At 42.2% G+C, this 20,046-nt stretch overlaps 1 protein-coding gene across 2 annotated transcripts in view; it reads right to left on the reverse strand.

The window, feature by feature from the left end:
* Positions 1-587: 587 nt before the first annotated feature.
* The window catches only part of myo6b (myosin VIb), a 36,725-nt gene continuing 17,266 nt past the window's right edge, over positions 588-20,046 (reverse strand). The window contains exons 16-33 of one of the 2 annotated variants that reach the window (XM_053435064.1): positions 18,145-18,272; positions 17,287-17,382; positions 16,819-16,989; positions 15,961-15,999; positions 15,669-15,762; positions 14,670-14,800; positions 14,328-14,405; positions 14,085-14,214; positions 13,063-13,153; positions 12,034-12,184; positions 10,733-10,941; positions 10,555-10,633; positions 7,674-7,834; positions 7,529-7,579; positions 5,035-5,138; positions 4,012-4,146; positions 2,881-3,099; positions 588-2,175 (exon numbers count right to left, since the gene is read on the reverse strand). In XM_053435064.1, the coding sequence (XP_053291039.1) occupies positions 1,976-2,175; positions 2,881-3,099; positions 4,012-4,146; positions 5,035-5,138; positions 7,529-7,579; positions 7,674-7,834; positions 10,555-10,633; positions 10,733-10,941; positions 12,034-12,184; positions 13,063-13,153; positions 14,085-14,214; positions 14,328-14,405; positions 14,670-14,800; positions 15,669-15,762; positions 15,961-15,999; positions 16,819-16,989; positions 17,287-17,382; positions 18,145-18,272 (2,267 nt within the window). In that variant the 3' untranslated portion in view covers positions 588-1,975. The remainder of the gene's footprint in view (positions 2,176-2,880; positions 3,100-4,011; positions 4,147-5,034; positions 5,139-7,528; positions 7,580-7,673; positions 7,835-10,554; positions 10,634-10,732; positions 10,942-12,033; positions 12,185-13,062; positions 13,154-14,084; positions 14,215-14,327; positions 14,406-14,669; positions 14,801-15,668; positions 15,763-15,960; positions 16,000-16,818; positions 16,990-17,286; positions 17,383-18,144; positions 18,273-20,046) is intronic. The other variant, XM_053435065.1, reaches the window with a different exon arrangement.

Below are 20,046 nucleotides of genomic sequence, written 5' to 3' on the forward strand. Positions count from 1 at the left end.
GGCAATCACTAGACAAAAAGGGTTTTGTGGGGTCACAGTGACCTTGAGCTCCAAATTCTAATCGGGTCATCGTTGAGTCCAAGTGATGATTGAGCAAGATGCAATAAAACTTTGACCTCCAACCATTGAAAAATGATTAGTTCATCTTTAAGTCCCAGTGAATGTTTGATTCAAATGTGAAGAATTCAATCAAGGCGTTCTTGAAATATCGTGTTCACAAGAATGGGACGGATGGACAACCTGAAACCATTATGTCTAGAGAGCCACTGGCTGCCTCTTTTACAGTCAAAACAGGGACATTTAAATTGAGAGTTTCTGTGTTGTTATTAAATATCCAGTATCACAGCTGCACTGAGGAGATCTTTACGTCTGTCTATATCCAGCTGATCACTGGACGGCAGTGAGCCTCAGCTCCGTGACGACATCAGCCGTGCATTAGGCTTTGCTGTTTAATTAATCTACACACTAATCTTGTAAGCAGCTATTAGCATTTTGATGTCAGACCCAGTTACAGAGCACAGGCCACTAACAGCTGTGTTTCTAACTTTGGAGATATCTCCGGGAACAAGAAAGACGAGTGAACAACGTGGGGAGCATACGTTTATTTCCTACAGTTTTCCAGAGCAAAGGCCAAAGTAGAAAGAGGGAACGTATAACAGTGAGTCATCAGTTACAGCAGAGTCAAGTGTATCTCTACAGTTTGTGTGTGTGTGTCTAAACAAAAGTAGTGTTGAGATGTTCAGATTGTTTATGACACAACCAACAGAAGAGTCAAGTAATCAGATCGATAAAATATTACATGAACAAACGCGCACACAACAGTTACATTATTGTCTGTAAAACAAGCCCAAACCCACATAACTGCAAACAAACCTCGACACTTCTCCTCGTACATATCAAACAATACAAAAAACGTGATCAAGGATTCAACAGATAAAAGAAAAATAATGAAGGCTAACAGAGAAAAGCACGATACTTCAAACGAAGACTTTCCTCAAAAAAGATTCTCCGGAAGAAAAATACATTCTGCAACTACAGAGAGAAAGAGATCTCAAAAGATTTTAAAATGAGCCATTAAGTTATTTCTTCAATCTGATGTCAAAAAAAGGGAATCGTTTATTTTTAATATAATTTCATCCAAGTAACACACTAATGACTTGTATGACTACTTTGGTCCAGAATTTCAGTCACTTCCTGTATAAAACGAAAAGTCTTGTCAATTAAGGGTATGTGGTCTAATTTGTGTCAGTTAATGGGTCTGTGAAGAGCAAAAGATTGAGAACCACTGATGTAGAGGGTCCATTGATGAGAACCTCTGAGATAGAGAATTAAGTTAAATACAGGAAGAGATTATATTATGTGTAAATATAGCATTCTGTTTGTTAGTTTTATGAGTGTCATGATTAAGTATATAACATAAATCTGAGGAATAAAACACATCCATCATCATCATCATCCGGCCGGGTCGCAGGGGGCTGGAGCCAGACAAAGTACACGAGTGTGAAAAATGTAATTATTGCTTCCAATCAAATCAGATGTATTTATAGACAGGGAATGATAATAGTCTTTATATTCAAATGACAACAACTTAAATGACTTGATCAACAAAACTGTTTCACAGCATGTCTACAGGTTTTCTCTTTAAGTCTATTTATCCCTATCACAGACTGTTAAGGTTCCAGGTTTAGAGCTACAGGCTACACACCAGTTAAGACTTCCTTGGTTTCGTGCAGTGAAACTGCATTTTAAGGCCTCATCACTTTCAACCACAGACTAAGAAGAAGCAGTGAATTCTAACGCTGCACCAATGAAGTGTTCCACTGCAAAAAATAAAGTTATAAAAAGTGAAAATAAACCAACAAGCCACCGATGCTCCGTGCTGCCCTTTACATGTGCTTGTCTGTGAGTGTGTGTGTATCGGTGTCATGTTCCAGGACCAGACTGGTGCTGGTGTGCTTATCTTGTGCGCTGTGGTTCACTTGAGCAGACTCTGGAGCATGGCGGTAGCGTACGTGGGGCGGGCCTGCTTGTTCTCGATGGCTTTCTTCAGATACTGAATCCCGTCGCAGCGTTCCCAGATCTCTTCGAACTGCCTGGGCAGGATCTCCGCCCCCCTCTTCCTGGTCAGGCCCGTCTCCTCCAGACTCAGCTCGCACATCTCCATGTCGTCTTTACCTGGGTGGTGGACGGAGAGAATCCTGATCACCGCCGTGGTTAGCCAGAGTGTACATTTATTTATAATATTGAATATGTAAGTCATAAGAAGTAAATCCCTATGATTTATATCTTTATAAATTAGTAAGATTGTGTATATATAGTTCTGAAAGGGAATTGGGTATTTTGGTTACATAACATTTGCAAACCTGAGATAAATCGGTGGCATCACAAGATGAAAAACATTCTGTGAGACCATTTTTACCTCATTTCTTTTGTAAAATACTCTACTACTATAAGTTAGGCCTGTAAAATCCTTCAAAGTTCTACTATTTTTTTTTTTATAACCACAGACACATAACATATGTGACCAAAGAAACGTACAAAGACAATAAACACAAAACCTTCACAACACCAAACAATACCAGATCAGACCGATACATATATTATCACAGCCGTATTAACAGGCCCGGAAAATATAGAAATAGACGGAAAATTATTTCAATAATATCATTAGGTTATTAGGGAGAGAAAGAAAGAAAATATGGCAATAATATTTTTTAGGTGGATTAGCTCTAATCAAAGCTTCGGACTGACAGTGCCACCTGTGAGGCCAGGTCGACTCTACATTTCATTTGTTTGCCCCAGGCCAAAGATGTTAGGAAACATTAGCATAAATGTTAAATATAATTGTTTCCAGAATACGACTGAAAGCTGCTGGCTCACCTGAGACCAACACTATGGGCCGCTTGTCTGGGTGAAGCTCCATCTGTCTGGCTATCCAGGGCCCATCAAAGTGGGCGTACCACCAGCCCTTCTTTTTGTTCTGCGGGTCCTTGTACTGGTCCGCGGGCCGGATGAAGGGGATGCGGAAGTAGCGCTGCTGCCGGTTCATGGCCACTTCCTGATGCTGGGCCGTCATCGGAGGAGCTGGGTTCTGCTCGGCTGCAGAGGGACAGCGGGACAAAGTGCAGGCATTTTAACATTCGATGGCTTGTGTATCTCCGGAGTAACATTGTAAGAGGGAGTGTTGACAACAAAACATCTGTTGTTTGGATTAAATTTTGTTTTGGCGTATTTTACTTTCAGCAAAAACACACCGAGCCGGGCAGAAAAAAAATATTAAAGCTTTCAAAACATAGAAAGATCACAAAGGACCCGGGAAATGCCCAAGTAAACACCGCATGGGAAAAGCCACGTAAAGCAGCTTTTAGCCTCTTATGAAATGGCTCTGATAAGAACCCTGGTGCATCAGCGGAGCCAAGAACAGGATCTGGATATAAGACGAACAAAGCGCAGCCAGTGCGGCTTTCACGAGCTGTCATATCAAAAGAGAGAGGCAAGTAAATATCGTGAAAGTAGAAGCTACAGGGAATCTAATGTTCCTCCTTCCTCATCAAGTTTAATGTTTGTTTTTCAAGACAAAAGAGAAAGGATACGCAGAACACCTGTGTGTGTGTATGTGTGTGTGTGTGTGTGTTTGTGTGCCTGTGTAATGCTCCATGCTTGGTTGAGCTGAGAGTGAAATGAGCGAAGCAGTGAGCTGTCACATGAGCAGTCACTGAACCTGACGAGCCATGTCTGGCAGTTACTTGCTAATTAAAAACAAATATTTCTGACGGAGCCAGACAGAAGGTGGCTGCATTTTTTAGCCGTTTCTGCGTTTTTGACGGCTAATTGAATGTTAGAAAACACAGGCAGGCTATTTGGGCAGAGACCAAAGCGGAGAAAATAAAGGTCACCCGGAAACCTAACGTACCTGGAGGGGAGGTGTGAGGGGAACCCAGATCAGTTCTTATATCCTCAGCTGAAGCATGTATTGAAAGTGAACTACTGAGAGGACTTTGTACCACTAACCGTAATCGGTGATAGATTTGGGAGCCCTCTGATCACTGCCGTCATCGTCGCGCTTCTTGTTCTTGGACTTCCAGGCGTGATACACCTTCAGGCGACGGTGGAACTCCTGTCTGCACGCCGCCAGCAGCTCGATGTCTGAGGAATCAAACAGCGGCACCGAGCATGAACTCGTGGCGAAACATGAAAGTATGACAAACGTATAATGTGAGTGAAAGTGAAAACAAAAGCAAGTTTTGCGGTAATACATCCGGTTGTTGTCGTGTAATCGTGGTTACAAACAAACATGTGAGGTAATACGAGGTGTGAGGGTCTCATAGGACAGTGAGATATATCAAATATTACTTGTAGAGAACATTATCAGACTCCTCACACAACTTTTTGATATCACTACCAGAACCAGCAAAGCATGGGGGTTCACAAATTAGCCAGCTGTCTTCATCAGAGAGTGTAACACACTTTATACTGTGGCACTCATACAGGCGTCGTGGAGGGAGCCAGCAGAGAGCCTTCTGCGTTTCACACTGACTGACGGGCGGCTTTGCTGGGAACCACTAGGAGAGGGCAGGAGTCTGCCATCCGCCATAATGGTGGATCATTTCCTCTCTCCCACTAAAGCGAATGGTGATGAGCCGCAGCAGCTGTGGGAACTTCCTCGAATCGATCTTTCGATTTTCTCCGCCAAGACATCTCGTGTCCACATGTGCAGTCTCAGCTCTTTAACAGTCAGCTACTCAAAACAAAATTACCGAGAGGGAAAAGTGCCAGAGTGCAGATGGAGAACTTGTGTGTGTGTTTGTGTTTCCATAGTGTGCTGTGCAGTTTGTGTATAAGAAAAGTGACAAAACATGAGCTGCTGTTGAATTACTTACAAGGGGGCTGCAAGCTGTAAATATATTCGTAGTGAAGCCGGGTGGAGGTGTGTCACTAATATCTCCTCCACCTGGAACTGTTCTACCCGGCTGGTTATGGTGCGCGTACACTTTTTTTTTTTGTAGAGCTTGAGAGTGTTTTGGGATTTCTCACCGCAGGAGGTGTTGATGACATCTCGCAGCTCGGCATACTTCCACTTGCTGAGATCATACTTCTTCACACCAGCGGCGGCTTTCGTGGCCTGCACCAGGGGACCTCTGTGGCAAGGAGGACACGAGGCCGGGTGAGAGAGGGAACAAATATGCATGTGTCACTTCTTTCAAATTCACCATGGAGGCCGGTCAGACAGCAGGGGAGCCGAAGAGCGGAGTCTGTCCATATTCTTACATCCTGCTGTGCCAACTCCACTTACAATAATGCAAAGCTATTCTGATGTCACAATTTGCCAGATGCCAGCTCACTGTACATCTGCTGACGTTGTCAGTTTTTTTTTTTTTATGTTAATGAAAACGTGAGATGACTGGAAAAATCACAAACCCTGCATTACTTTATAAATCAAACCGACCGTGCAGAGATTCAGCTGCTCACACGACTGCTGCTGCAGGTCTCATCTCATGTCTCCAGCCTCCCTGCTGAGCTGGAGCTGCTAATTCAATAATACAAAGGATTTACCTCCTCTATTTACAGTCAACATGGCTGCCACTGTCTCAGCGTACAGGATTACGGATCTATTAAGAACCTCAAGCAGATTACCCGGCCATTTAAGTTTAATTCATACTGACTGGAAAGATGAAACTGAGACTGGCTCAGACTTGCCAGCGAGCGACAAAGAAGTGGAAGTGCAACGAAGGCTTTTGATTTGCAGGTGATCGTGAAATAGGTGAATCGGGGAAGAGGAATCTGGAGGAAGGGGAAGGTGGAGGAAGAGGAAGGTGGAGGAAGTCTGAGGTCTCCAGGTCAACCTTCAGCTACAATGCCAACAATGGCAGCTAATGCTTGTGTTTATGTGTGTGTCTACTTCTGCATGCATGCCTTCGTGTGCGTAACTTCTGGTGTGTGCACATGCAACACTAGCCTTTGGAGCCGCTCAGCCGACTCACAGGAATTGTATGGAGACACAGGTGTGGCCCCTTGGGTGCCTGAGCCAATACTGACACGATTACAGGCTATTGGATCAAATGTAATTCGGTTTTCCCTGCACCTGCAGATACAGGAGCTCACAGAGAGAGAGAGAGAGAGAGAGAGAGAGAGAACTTCTCCCGGCATTATTAATTAAGAGACGCGGATAATGGGAAAGTTTTCGAGTTCAAAGTATGAAGGGCGTGGTCCTGGATTCTACTGTGTGTGGGTGAGAAACGTCAGAGCTGTAATTGAAACAGTTGTTTCAGTTTTCAACTATGAGAGCCAAAAAAACCTTTAATATAAATGATTAAATACATACATGGAAAAGGCTATTTCTCTATTTCGATTATTTATTTCTTCTATTATCTTCTGTTTATTTCTACATTTATAATGTATTTATTTATACTTTTCTACATTATTTAATTCTGTATTTATTTATTTATAAATAAATAAATAGATAGATTTATTTTACTCAACCCTTGTGTTAGGGCAGTACAAGTAAGGGCCCCTGAATAGCTCCAAATATTATATTATATTATATTATATTACATTTAACTTAATAAAAAATTACCCTATGATATTTATTCTGCATTTAGACTACTGCAGAAACAACTTGTTCGTCGGCCAATTAAAGGACACAGCTCATTTCCCTATTGAGGTTTAATTATTTCAATCATGAGCCCAAACGGTTGTTGTCAACTTGTTTAAATGTTTTCAGCTCCGCTCTTCTGGTCGATGAGGCTGTTCTGCAATTAATAAAAAAAAAACCCAGTTGTCCCCACCTTTCTTATTTCTCTCTCTGTCTGGATTGGTTGTCTTGTTTTAACTTACACACACAATCACCACCAGTGTTCAACAGAAGAATGTCATTCTGCAAATGTAATCTTATCTGAGTTGACAAACTCAATATTGTGAGTTGTTGTTGTTGTTAGTGAGTAAGTAAAGATCAAAATTAAAATCTACTAAAATCACAGAAGGGATTACAGGTTGTAGCAGATGGAGAGAGGAAAGTTAAATTTCTCTTGTAAATATCATACAGTTATGAAGCAGTTATAAACTATATATATATATACATAAATATATATATATAAATATATATCTAGAGGACACCTGACAAGTTACATTTGTTAACAGTGAGTATCAGAGAGAGGGGAATCACACAGATGGTCATGCTCATCAGCTTGTGTTGTGCACCAGCACTGCAAAGGGAACAGACAAGCTTTTAAAACTGTGGACTTTAGCAGATCAGGTATTATTTTTATTTTTATTATCGTTTTATGTTGCAGATTCAAGATTCCTGCCACGTAAAAGACCAAATATCTTAATTCGATTGGTCCTTTTTTCTGTTGGCTTTGCATTGCTGGTGTAATCTTGCGTCTATTTTCATCATCTGGGAGATTTAGTGCTATGATCGAGTTTAAGACAGACAGACAGTGAGGGGGGGGGGGGGGGGGGGGGGATCATTGTTGGTGTTAGGTGTGCTCGGACATGGGGGCGGTCACGGAGCGCGTCAACGATATCTTACATGGCTCTGGCTGAGGATGAGGAGATAGGAAGATCTGAAAAAGTCTCTTCGCTGGGAGAAAACACAGCAACAGGAGACGTGGTTACACATGCATGTTAAAGTCTGCACGAAGCTGTGCGTTGGGTTCACACGCGCGGTGCAGTACCTGCGCAGGCTCGGGTCCAACTGGCCCTCCTCGGTGATCAGCTCCGCCTCGCTCTGGGCGATCCTCATGGCTAACTCCCTGTCCCGTCTCTCCTGCTCCACCACGGTGGTGCGTTGGACCTGCTCCTCACGCTCCACAGCCAGCTGGACGTCCAACTCCGCCTGCATCCACACACACACAAAGACACACGCACAACATTTTTACTCTTATTGTGTTTATTCAATCAAATCTACCAAAATCCTAGCTCCTGTCTAATTACCGGTGCTGATATGAGCGCCAGACCCTTCATAACAGTTAGAGCTCTGCTGAGCTGTGATTAGACCTGTTTATCCAGGCTGCTGATAAAGCTTTACTGACCATTTGTCTAGACACAACCGTGAAGCATAAAACAACAAGGAATATTTAGTTTGACCCATATTCAAACTCCAGCTTTTTACTTTGTGCATCAGAGAACTTATTAATTATTCTTTCCAGTGAAACTTGCCAAATAGACTTTGCTGTAAATGTATGAATCAATAGATATATGTATCCAGCTGGATCCAGTATATGCACCTTTCTCCTTATAGAAAATGAAGTGCACAATGGATCCTTTTCTCTGAGGAGCTTTAAATATGAAATCCTTTCCAGTAAAGAATACATTATTCATACTGTAGAATGGTCCGACCATCAGCTCGGATACATGATCAGACTAAAGCATGAGAAAACTGAAAACTTGGATGGTTTGAGCAATGATCTGCATTTTACTTTAAACCTTTCTCTTGGTTCTCTTCTCTCAGACTATACATACATATACAGTATAAACACGTATTTGGAAAAAAAGTCAAAAGGGATGCTACACCCTCAAAGTATAAGGAAAATCCAAAAATGAAAGGATCACATATAGAACTATTGAATCAATATTTGTCTCTTCTCGCAGACTTTCTATGAATATCTTGTTAATTTGTATGTTTCATGAGGAAACAACCAAGTCTTTGACCATTACCCACTCACAAAATCAATAACTCTACTGACTGCACATCTTCAAACTCATTGTTTGCAGAATAAGAGAATAGGGCATGTGAGATGCTCACAAAACAATTAGATTAAAAAACATCTCCGAAAATATGTATTCCACCACTGAGGGTGATAAGGGTAACACTTGGGAATACTCCAGTTTAGTGGTGTTCCCCTGTAAGAAAGTAAACAGTAAAGTGAAGTGCACATTAACGCTATAAACAAAATGTGTTGTATTTATTTGTTTAGAGCGTTTAAAGAAACTTTGATAGCTCTTTTTAATATTTAGATAATAATGAAGAGCAAAGAAAAGGTTCAGGGGTGAAACATGCACTTAACATTTTTAAAACATGCAGACAATAAGAAATGTCTGGAGTTAAGCGCATGTGAAAGACATTGAGTTTGCAAATGACAACAGTAAAACATTTGACAAGTTGACATTAGAAACTACTATTTAGAGCTGATTGTAAAATGATGTGGATTGGTTTGTAAGTGAACTTTGTATTTTCCGACTTGCGATGACATTCAGGTGAATTTACCCAGTCGGGAAATCGTTTTTCCAATTATTCTGACATCACATGAATGCACCGACTGCCCCATTCATAACCCTACTTTTAAGGACACCATTTCTAAAAGTTTGGAGAGAGGAGGAGTGCGGTGCCAGACGGACCTTTGACACAGCAGAGAACACATGAAGTGCCACTGAAGTTACACACTGACAGAGTTCACTTCTGCTGCTGTGAGGCTTAGAGCTGGACGATAAACAAACTCTGTCTCCTGAGACACGTGGCCTTTGACGTCCTGGTGCACAAGTCCCACTGCTGTTGACTGAATAAAAAGAGCAGTGGATGTAGACAAGGTGGGATGTGCATGTAAAAGACGGATGAACGGATTGCAAGGAAAGGCAAGGAGGGGGACCGGGTAGGGGATGAAGTATTTCAGTTACGGGGGAAACTCAGTGGTAGAAGTGGAATCATCAATCAAGACCCCCCCCCTCCGGGAAACCCTCAGGGAATCAGACCAATGACATGACCCGGCCGCTGCCATGGGAGTCCAAAGAGCAAATGAATGTTTCAGTCGGAGAGGAGAGTTTACCGCTGAGAGGAAACATGAGAATCGATCTGGTGCTGTAGCCTTGTTTTCTTCTTCTGCAGTGGGATTCCTTTGTAAGCTCAGTACGGTGCCGTGTCAAATTCTTCTTCTACAGTCTTGACATTTGCCTCAAGGTAACTTGTTGTTATGTTGCTGCAGAAGAAGGGACAGTTTTTGAAATATCCTTGGTGTGTGGGGATGCTTGTGGAAAACTACTTGAATAAAAATGTATTCAAACTATTAAACAATCATATTTTAGTCGCAGATCAATTATGTGTCTACCAGTTTTACCGATCAATTAATTGGAACTTGTTTTAGCTATATTGTTGATATTATATTTTGAAAGGAAGTCATTCGGTGTAGCTTTAAATTTAATAAATTGAAGGGGACTGTTGGGCCTTGGCGGAGGTCTGCACTCTTCTGAGTGCTGCTCAAATTTGTTAACTGACTGAACTCTGATTAAATACTTTTAAAACCCAATCTCTATACCTGAAATACACAGTCTGTTGCTAAACCCACTGAATCACTCAGTGTATTGTGTGTTTGGCCTTGAAACACAGAGAAACCGTAACATGTCAGACCCTGTTCACTTCACCAGAAACAATGCTACACATACTGTGGAAACTGACGCATTGAATTCTGGGAAACCATCTTGTGTAACTGTGATAATACTGTCCCCCTGCAGGGGAGTAGGGGTCTGTTACATCACTGGGTTTCTAAACACATGTTGTGTCCTTTTCCTAAACTTTTGTCATGGACTTTTCAACCTTTCAGCAGGAATGAGGAAGGTCCAAACCTGGATAACTTTCTCCTCTTCATCTCTCTTCTTTCTATCCTCTTCATCCTGCTTCCTCTTCAGCTCCATCTCTGCTTTCCTATAATGTTTATAGATAAAGAAAACAGATCTTAGATGAGACCGACAGCTTATAGTTTCATACATCTCCCATTATGTAAACTACAACATCGTCACTTACAGTCTCCTGTCCTCTTCCTCCTGTTTGCGCCGCTGCTCCTCCTTCTCCCTCCTCTTCCTCTCTTTGTCCATCTCCTCCTCGATGTGCTTCAGCCTCTCGCCCTCCTCCTCCTCCTGCTTCTTCTTTTGCATGGAGGAGAGCAGCTGTTCCGAGCGCTTCACCAGCCCCTGGTACTCTGTGTCGATCTCTTTCCAGGTCATCACCGTGGTCTACGATTGGAGAGAAGGAGCGTGACAGGTCACCATCACAAAATCAACACAGACTTTTGAGATTTACTTCATCTAACATTTGAATCAATTCTCATCCTCGAGCCTCGGCAGAGTTCAGAACCCTGGGTTGCTTTGAACACCATCACTACAAGGTGTTTGTGGGTAATAATATCTGGTGAGATTCCCGCAGGACGCCCGGCACAGGAGTCTGAGTTTTGTTGAAAACAAGTTTTGTCTACTGGCATTTAAGAGAGAACGACAATCTTTCACTCATCCTGACTCGGCACGCACTCGTCAGTTACCGTGGCACAACTTTCCCATGTGGCAAAACAAATGGAAGCTGCTGACTGACACTCTTGCCGCCACAATGCTGAGCCCCCCCCGCTATGCTTGTCAGACAATCGGTGAGGGGAGAAGAGGTCACAGCATCGTGAAGATTCATTAGAGGGGCACAGGGAGGGAAGATGACAAGGTCTTGTCCCCAACGTATAGAGGCCTGAATGACAGCCATTGGCACCTCCTGCATTATTCATTCGGCGATGCCATGCCGGGAGCGATTTCTGAGCACGCACGGTGCCACGAGTGTCCACTGTGGGGCTGCTAATAGGCTAACAGAGGAACACAGGAGAAGAGGGGGAGGTAGAGGGGGGAGGAAGGGTCAAGGGTCACTGGTGCGTGGGTGTCAATCAGGATACCTTGAGGAGCCCATGAGCATTCCAGTCACACCTGATGATTCCAGCCGGGTGACGAAAGCAAAATCAGAGCCCAAATCTCTGCATAATAATCGAATGGGTTTGTGATGATCTGCTGCACCTGGAGGGTCCAATAAGACTGGTGCTTATTGCACAGGGAGAGCTGGGATTTCATGAAGCCAGTTTGATTATCTAGCAAAAACAGCCTCACTAAATTAAATCATTGGAGAGGAGAGTGTTTTCTCCTCCGCCCGGCTCTTCTTTTGATCCCGGGGTGATTGAAAATATTGATTATGAGAGAATGAACAAGACAGGGACACGGGAGACTTCAGAAAAAGGCAACGTGTACAATGTTGTGAAGGGGGGGGGGGAGCTACAGGAAGTGAAGGCACTCTCTCACCTTTATCTTGGCTTGCAGGGCGTCAACGGAGGAGGCCAGCTCCTGGACCTGTTTGGCCATCTCCTGTTTGCCCTCCTTCAGCACGCTCACCACCTCGTTGAACCGTTCCATCTGTTTCTTCAGATTCCGAACCTTCACCATTCCATCGATGCTGCGAGGAGGGAAACACGCTTTTAAGAATTTGGAGAACAACAAGAGTTTGATTCAAATGGACACTGATTAAAAAAGTGACAAATATCTTATAGAAAAATTTGAAATTCTGATTGTCAATTGCTCAGCTGTGACTGAATATAAAATACATTTCTAAAACCATTTTGCGGATTTTAACATCAAAAATGATTCCAAAAAGATTTATGATGAGTCATCTTGAACTCAGGTGAATAAATATGAATTATTCCGATCATTTTTGATTTTGGGGGGGACCAGCTAACCCTGCTTATAATATATTAATAAAATTTGCTCATAGGTCATAGGAGCAAGCAGAGATATAACAAGGGTCAGAGTTAATTGAATGTCAGCTGACCAAAACTGTATCTATATCCCCATATAGACAAAATAAAGATGGACTGAAATGAATGATCCCCCATATATCTGTTTTGTACTGTTAACAGCCTTCATAACTACATGTTCGAAGTGTTGAAAAGTTTCTACTTAAACAATCTGCCACTCACAATTAACTCTCCGACTCCCAACAACCTTCCTTTGAAACCCATTATCTAAATGGTTGCTTTCACTGGAGCCATGTTTCCAAGTGCAACCCAGTACGGCAGGTCGTGTGGTTTTTCCCAAAGCAGCAGAGTGACACATCATTTCACAACAGATTACTTTTTGGATTGATTTGATGTCCTAAATGCACGATGTGGGAAAGCCATCAGAATTCACCCAGCGTGAAGCCATTTGAATAAAGACAGAGAGAGTACAGGGTAAAAAAAAAATAAGAGGGCAAAGGTCACACAGCAGGAAGATGGTTGGAGTGATGCATGTGTTCAAGTGTGTGTGTGTGTGTGTGTGGAACAGGGGCAGACTCACCGTGGCTTATGCTTCTTCTTGCACAACCACATGCGGACAGTCTTCTGAATCTTAATGCAGGCCTGAGCTCTGTACCTCATCTTGTTCCTGACTGTAGAGGACGCAAACAAACAGGTTTAAAAATACTTAGATATAAAGGACACATCCACATCTGCACAACTTGAAATGATTATATCATTTCCATACTTGTTCTTGAAGGGATGAGAAGCGTTTCAAGCCCAATGTCAATTTAAAGATTAATTTAAAATTCTAAAAGCTACGGTCAAACTTTATTTTTTTAAGAAAGAAATATAGAAAAGCTGTGGAAATAATAAAGCTAATAACACAGCTACTCTATAATACCATAATATTACTGCTATACTCAGTACTAAGAGTTTAGGAATGCACAAAACCAAGCAGTACGGAATATAGTTTGTGCACTTTCCCCTCACAGTATCAAATACACACACACACACATATACAGGTGCAAATGAAACTGTAATAGTGTTGAAGGGAAATAAATGAGCGGGAACATAACTTTCCTCGGGTCGGGTCATGCAGAGGCAATGTTCTGCTGTCAACGCTGATGTAGCTTCATTTGATGCTTCCAAACAAATAAGCAGAGGCAAGCCTGCACTTTGTTAAATGGTGGGAATCAATAACCTGGCACGGGGTGTAAAGGTTCAAGGAACTGCTTTGAAAGAACTATTCTATATCGCTGGAGGCTGCTGCTTTCAACGCGCAGAATGAATGGAAAAGTGTGAGATATAATTTGGTACGGCTTAAAGAGCCGTAAAACACTGAGGAAAAACGAATGGATGTAATCACTGCAAAGTTAAATAGTTTAAAGGTTCATTGTGTAAGAAATTGAATATAAAATAATCCTAATGATATTTTCGCTACTGTGTAATCACCATAATCAATTCTTTTGCAAATTTCAGAAAATGCTGGTGCAGCCGATGAGCGACCTGATCTAAATACATGCAAGATGGTGCTCCACTTTCTTTCTCCAGTCTGTGGCGTGTCGGGGGGGTTTCACGTACGTTTGATGACGGACAGGCTGCACCACTGGACTTTCTTCCAGCAGCTGCACATCAACCACTTGTTGACTTTCTGCAGCAGCTCGGCGAGGTGGTCTGGGTCAGACTTCATGATCTGGTCAAACTCCGCGAACTGACACACACAGACAAGAGCACAGGCATGAAGGCAAACACTTGTGATATCAAGAGCTGCAGCATATGGGGCAGATAATGAGCTGGTAATGAGTCTAGAGGACCTGACTGTACCTTTCCAGGGCGGAAGAACACTCTGGTCAGTCCAAACTTAAAGTCAGCGTCGTTCAGCCCCAGAGCTTTGAACAACGCCTGCAGAGAAACAAATTCACATCCAGTGACACAGCAATATTTAATAAATGGTAAAAAATTAGGCCACTGATCTGTTTATGTTTGTTAATCATATTACAAATATCAGGGGTTTTTTTTGCTTCGTACAAAATGTGCAACTAAATCGGATTTATTTCTGTTTGATTGTATTTCAAACAGATTAACTTGTTATTCCAACCCCACAGCAGTTTTAAATGTTTCCACTGAAGGAGAAACCGTTCATGAAAACAGGTTGTGTGGTCCCACCTTGCAGAAGAGTCGAGGGTTCAGACGTGTCAGTTTATCGGGCATGTACTGTTTGTACATGTTGTAGAGTTCGTGGAAGGGGGCTCTGGAGGGGAACCCCCCCTGCATCAGGTCCAGCACTGACACCATGCCTGATCGAAACAACCATGCAAACAAAGAAAACAGGGTTTTAACAAGGGAACTGGTTCACCTGAGGAGTTACAGTACACTACGGACAGGTTTGTGCTGTTCCTGTCAGTAATGCACATTTTATAGTCACTGTTTTAATATAGCAGAGTTTAAAGCTAAATTAAGCATATGACGAATTCCCCTTCGGTTATTATAGTCAGTGTCCAAACTGTTGGTTCAGCACTTACAGAAATAACTTAGTATGACTATGAAACTAAACTATTATGAACCGTGGCATTACACTGCAGTGTTAAACAGATGAACCGCACTAAAATTAAATACAATAAATAAAGACAAATACCTTCTGAGGCTTTTTCAGTCAATACTGTTTTGAAACCATTTTGAGAGGCAGTGGGAATAACGTAAATTGACATATCCTACATTGCTGATTTCATTTTTGAATGAGAATTCAGGATTTAACTTCAATTGTAGACCCTGTTACTTTGCTCTCAGACGTGCACTTAAGTCTGGATATTGTCCTGAATTTTTCCAGAAGTGCTGTAAGTGAGAACACAAATGTAAGTCGGTTGCTCCGGACCTCATGTAAAATATCTTTAAAATGTCAGAGAGAGCCCATGTGAGAATTTCTCCGAACTAAAAAGAGATGTCTTACATAAATAAAGATTTCAACTTGAAAAGAAAACGAGATTCAAGAACAAACACGATCTCTTCAGCAGAATTTATGTTTTGTCTCCTGAATGTTCAGGACATTTTCTGTTGTTGTGAATTTGTCTAACCCTGACAATCTCCTGCTGCCTTCTCCATGTGTGACAGACAAACGTTTTCCAGAGCTCATGTCAGATTAGGCTAAAGATGTTTCAGTGTTGTTACCTGAGCACTGCAGCTGGGAGAGAATCAGAGCTCCTTCAAACTGGTGGCTCACCATCTTCAGGTTGGGTTTCACACAGCGGATGAAACTTGAGCCCTGCACACAAAGAACATTAGTCGGGGAAAAATTGATCTGCCTTAACCCTGACATCTCAGGCCGTGCCTGACTAAAAACATAAATATTCAATTATAGTCCTGCAATAAGCTGACATATTCCATTACATACTTTTGATTGGGGTGATTCAAAACGATTTTTCTACTGAATATGAAATGAAAGAAAGTGAATTTGACTCACGGTGCTGCGAAGCTTCTCCAGCAGCAGGTTCAGCTGAGTCTGTGGAAACAAACAGACGAAACAAACAGCTTCATGACGACTTGTTTAAAAAGGTTTTTTCATGAGCGTAGCAGAGACGGGAGGGAAAACTGGGAGGAAAACATAACATGCTTTAAACCAAGTATCCACACAGGTAATAATTAATTCTGTTAAAAACTGAAATAAAAAGCCAAAATGAAGGGTGTGTATCTGCCAACGGTTTTAGGAATCAAAAGATTTAATTAAAATGAACTCGTCCGGCACATCATCTCCATGCTTGAGTTGATGTCTCATGCATTTGTGAAGGTACATAACGAGTGATGAAGAAAAGTCAGACTTTGAAGGCGATGTGCAGCACATAGAAGTAAGTGAAAACACAAGACTGGAGTTGGGAGAACGCCTTGTACTTCTATCTCGCTCTGAACACTTCAACTCATTTTTTCGTTCCCCCGTTCTTTTTTCCCACACCTACTATTTTCTGACTCCTACTCTATTATACCTCAAGCTGACTTTATCCAGCTTGAGCCACCAAGGAAGATTTTCTCAGAGGAAAGGGGGGGGGGGGGAGCTGGTTGTATTCCCTTTTTAGTATATCGTATGGTTATGTCTTTACAAAGTCCAGTAGGATAAATCTCTGAGAAAAATAGATATACAATTAAAAGACTAAATATATTATATAAAGGCCCCTGAAGATAATATATTTTAGTATCTAAAAACGTTTATTCTTCCTTTCATACTTTTTCAAAGACAAATTAAAAGTTATTATTATAGAGTAAAAATCAGCTTTCGGAAATTTGACAACGAGAAATGACAGGTGTTGATTTTACCAGTCGCACTGACCTTGAACTTGTTGCCGACGCTGATGAAGCCCAGTTTGCCGGCCTTCTGTTTGGAGTCCTTGGCGGTGCTGGTGTTCTCAAACAGCTCTCGAACAAACTTGTCTTTGGATTCGGACACCAAGCACTCCAGGGACATGTGCAGGGCGTCATTATTCTTCTCCACAAACCGGGTCTGCGGACACACACACATGCATACGCACATTCAAATGTATGTAGCTGCAGAGCTTTAGAATAAAAATCTATTAAAACACAAATAAATAATGCTACCATCCCTGCAGCAAACAAAAACACTTCACCAAAACTAGTTTTTATTTGTAGAGGAGACCTATTTCTGGTTGTCATGATGAGCGTTTGCTGTTTTGTATAAACTGAATATCCTAAGAGTTTTAGATACATCACCTTGAGCTTAAGGAAACATTTCATGGCATTTTAGGACATTTTGTTTGTACCAAGTGAAAAACACTGTCACCGTTTCATAGCAGACGGCTCCAGCAAAGTGCCGGACGATGAAGCCCTCGTCATCCCGGAGATTCCTGTGAATGGTCAGCTTGGACTTTCTGGGAACCTGGGTGGGAGAGGAAGAAAGCAAATCAGATCGAATGAGTGTGCTGAAACACACAGCCATACATATTGATTTGACTCTGATCGTATCCATCGACATCTCTACAGCAGCGACAAGGCAACACAAACTTTCTACAGGGAAATTGAACCTGTTTAATATGTTTACTTGCATGGATATAAAGGGAAACAAGTGGACACAGTCAAGATGTGTTTTGTGAGTGTGTGCCACAATCATCTTGTGTCTCAAGGATTATAAAGAACCACTTAAAATTTTCTTCCTGAACAGAAAATGTAGCAAGCAGCATTGTAAAGCTCAAAAAGCTTCATCAGAGAGGAATCCATAAAACTTTTTTCCTTCAGGTTTAAAAACTGAATGGTAGAAATGTCAACTCACTGCATATTGACGCACAATAGAATTCATGTCTTTTATTCTATTTCTATTTTATAAGTGTTTGTATTTGAATGTGGCTGCGGCGCCTCTTATCTTCAGCCTTAATCGGTGTCAAGGCTACATTTTCATGCTCGCCGAGATACAGGCACTGACAAAGAGGGAGGGAATGGAACTGTGTGACAATCACAAAACCTGCTGTAACGCACAGCCGGAGTGAAAATCGCCACAATGGCAGAACCGCGGTGCGGCTAAATACACAAAAGAAAGTGAATAATGGCAGAGGAGCGGAGAGAAATAAAGGACAAAAGGTGAAAGATAATAAGGAGCGTGGTGGAGGAGAAGGGAGAGGGAGGGAGTGTGGGAACGAGGTCTGACCGTCAGTCTGAAGTGGTCTTTGTGTTTGCTGTGAACGACCAGAGCAAAGTGTTGGTCGCTGGCCTGCGGGAGTCGGTTCTCCTCATCCAAAATGTCCAGGATTCCCACCAGCTTTGCCTCCACTAGGTCTGGAAACAACAGACATTCATCCATCAACAACAGCGCCATGATTTGTGTTAATGTACAGTATATATACACCGTGTATAAGAACTTCGAGTTAGCATGTCGAAATCCATGAGATCTCTGCTCTCTCAAAGTATTGAGGGAATTTGTGAGGGAGGAATAACATCATCATCAACATCCTCCGTAAGCTGTGTTTCAATTCAGGCGCCGCATGTGAAATCCGATACTGTCGGATCGGCGCCACCTAGGCTGTTCAATTTCAAAGGCTCCTCGACTGATCACCACATAATGATCGATACTTTCCTTTAATTGGAATCTTTCCTCAAGGCTCTCTCTCTACCTCTCTTTTGCTCGCTCGTGCCAACACACATACACACACCATCGGACACACTTGTGTACTCCGACTGGGTAAAAACAATATAATTTAGTCTCTGTGAACACAATTGACAGACACGTTTTTTGCAAGGAGGTGATATCCGATCACGAGCAGTACGACATTATTCTGTTCATCTCGCTTCCCACCGTGAGCGTGATGTCAGAGGAAAATGGCCGCCTTGTCAACATGGTCTATTATAATGTACAAAGACCTTTGACTCGACATTTAGTTTCTGAAAATGAGATTTCGCGGAGATTTCCACTGTTTACTGTTTCTGAATGGGAATATTGAAAGCACCGAGCGTGTTCATCAGGACGCTCATTGAGGCTCATATCTGAATAATTCATGCGTCTCGCTTTGTTTGGAAAATAATCTAATGGCCAAGGACCTCGGGGGAAAAAAAACAAAAAATTTGCATGGCCAAGCACCTGTGCATAAATCCCGGAGATTGATGGGTGAATTAATGGCCAACCCAAACGGACATTTGCAAGTCATAAAAGTTATTCACGGTTGTCAGTTAACCTCGCACCCGAAGGATCACAGCCTTTGAAATACAAATCAAACTGCTTCACCTTGATACACTGACGACTTCATCCCATTAATGTGAGGATGCATTTCGAGGACGGGGACAACAAAAAACAAGGTGCTATCATCTGTCCGGGTTCTCGCGGCACAAAAGGGTACATGAACCCCCGAAATACTCATCACGCCTGCTCCCTCCACACAGACGGATATGCCAGCATCTTGGATAATGAGCCGTTGGTATTTTGGTCCCCATGACAGGTGTATTTTCTGCTGCTGTGACCAGTAGCCCAGAACTTAAGGAATGGCCCAAATGAATGTCATGTGAGTGACCTGATATCTCACCTGAACCGACCTCAGTACATTTGTGGCGTGTGGGCTCTGTGGCTCTGTGGACAGCCACGCCTCCGTCACTACATTAAAGGCAGCGCTTCATCTTGATGATGTCCCCCGAGTGGGACACAGTGATGTACCCATGGTGCTAGATACATGTAGATATCAACATGCATACGCCAGGACACATCTACCCTTTGGATTATTTGAAACCACATGAAGTCAGCCGTCTTAGAGATACAGTAGATGTGTTCAAGGTCTTTTTTTTTCTCTGCTCAGGAGGTGTGTGTTTTTTTGGGCCACTGTCGTCTGTTGATTTGTCATCAGGATTTCGCAAAAACTTCAGAATGGATTTACACAAAACTTGGCACAAGGTTGGGACATGGGCCAAGACAGAATCCAGTAAATGATGGTTTAGATCTTGAAATTGTATCGTTGCAAGACGTTTTGACTTATTTATCAGACAATAATCAATGGATCTTTATCTTGGCAATTTTAGGGAACTAATATCTATGAGTTTGGGGAATTTGGTCCAGTTGGTTTGAATT

The sequence above is a fragment of the Pleuronectes platessa genome, chromosome 11 (genome assembly GCF_947347685.1).
Source record: "Pleuronectes platessa chromosome 11, fPlePla1.1, whole genome shotgun sequence".
NCBI lineage: Eukaryota > Metazoa > Chordata > Actinopteri > Pleuronectiformes > Pleuronectidae > Pleuronectes > Pleuronectes platessa.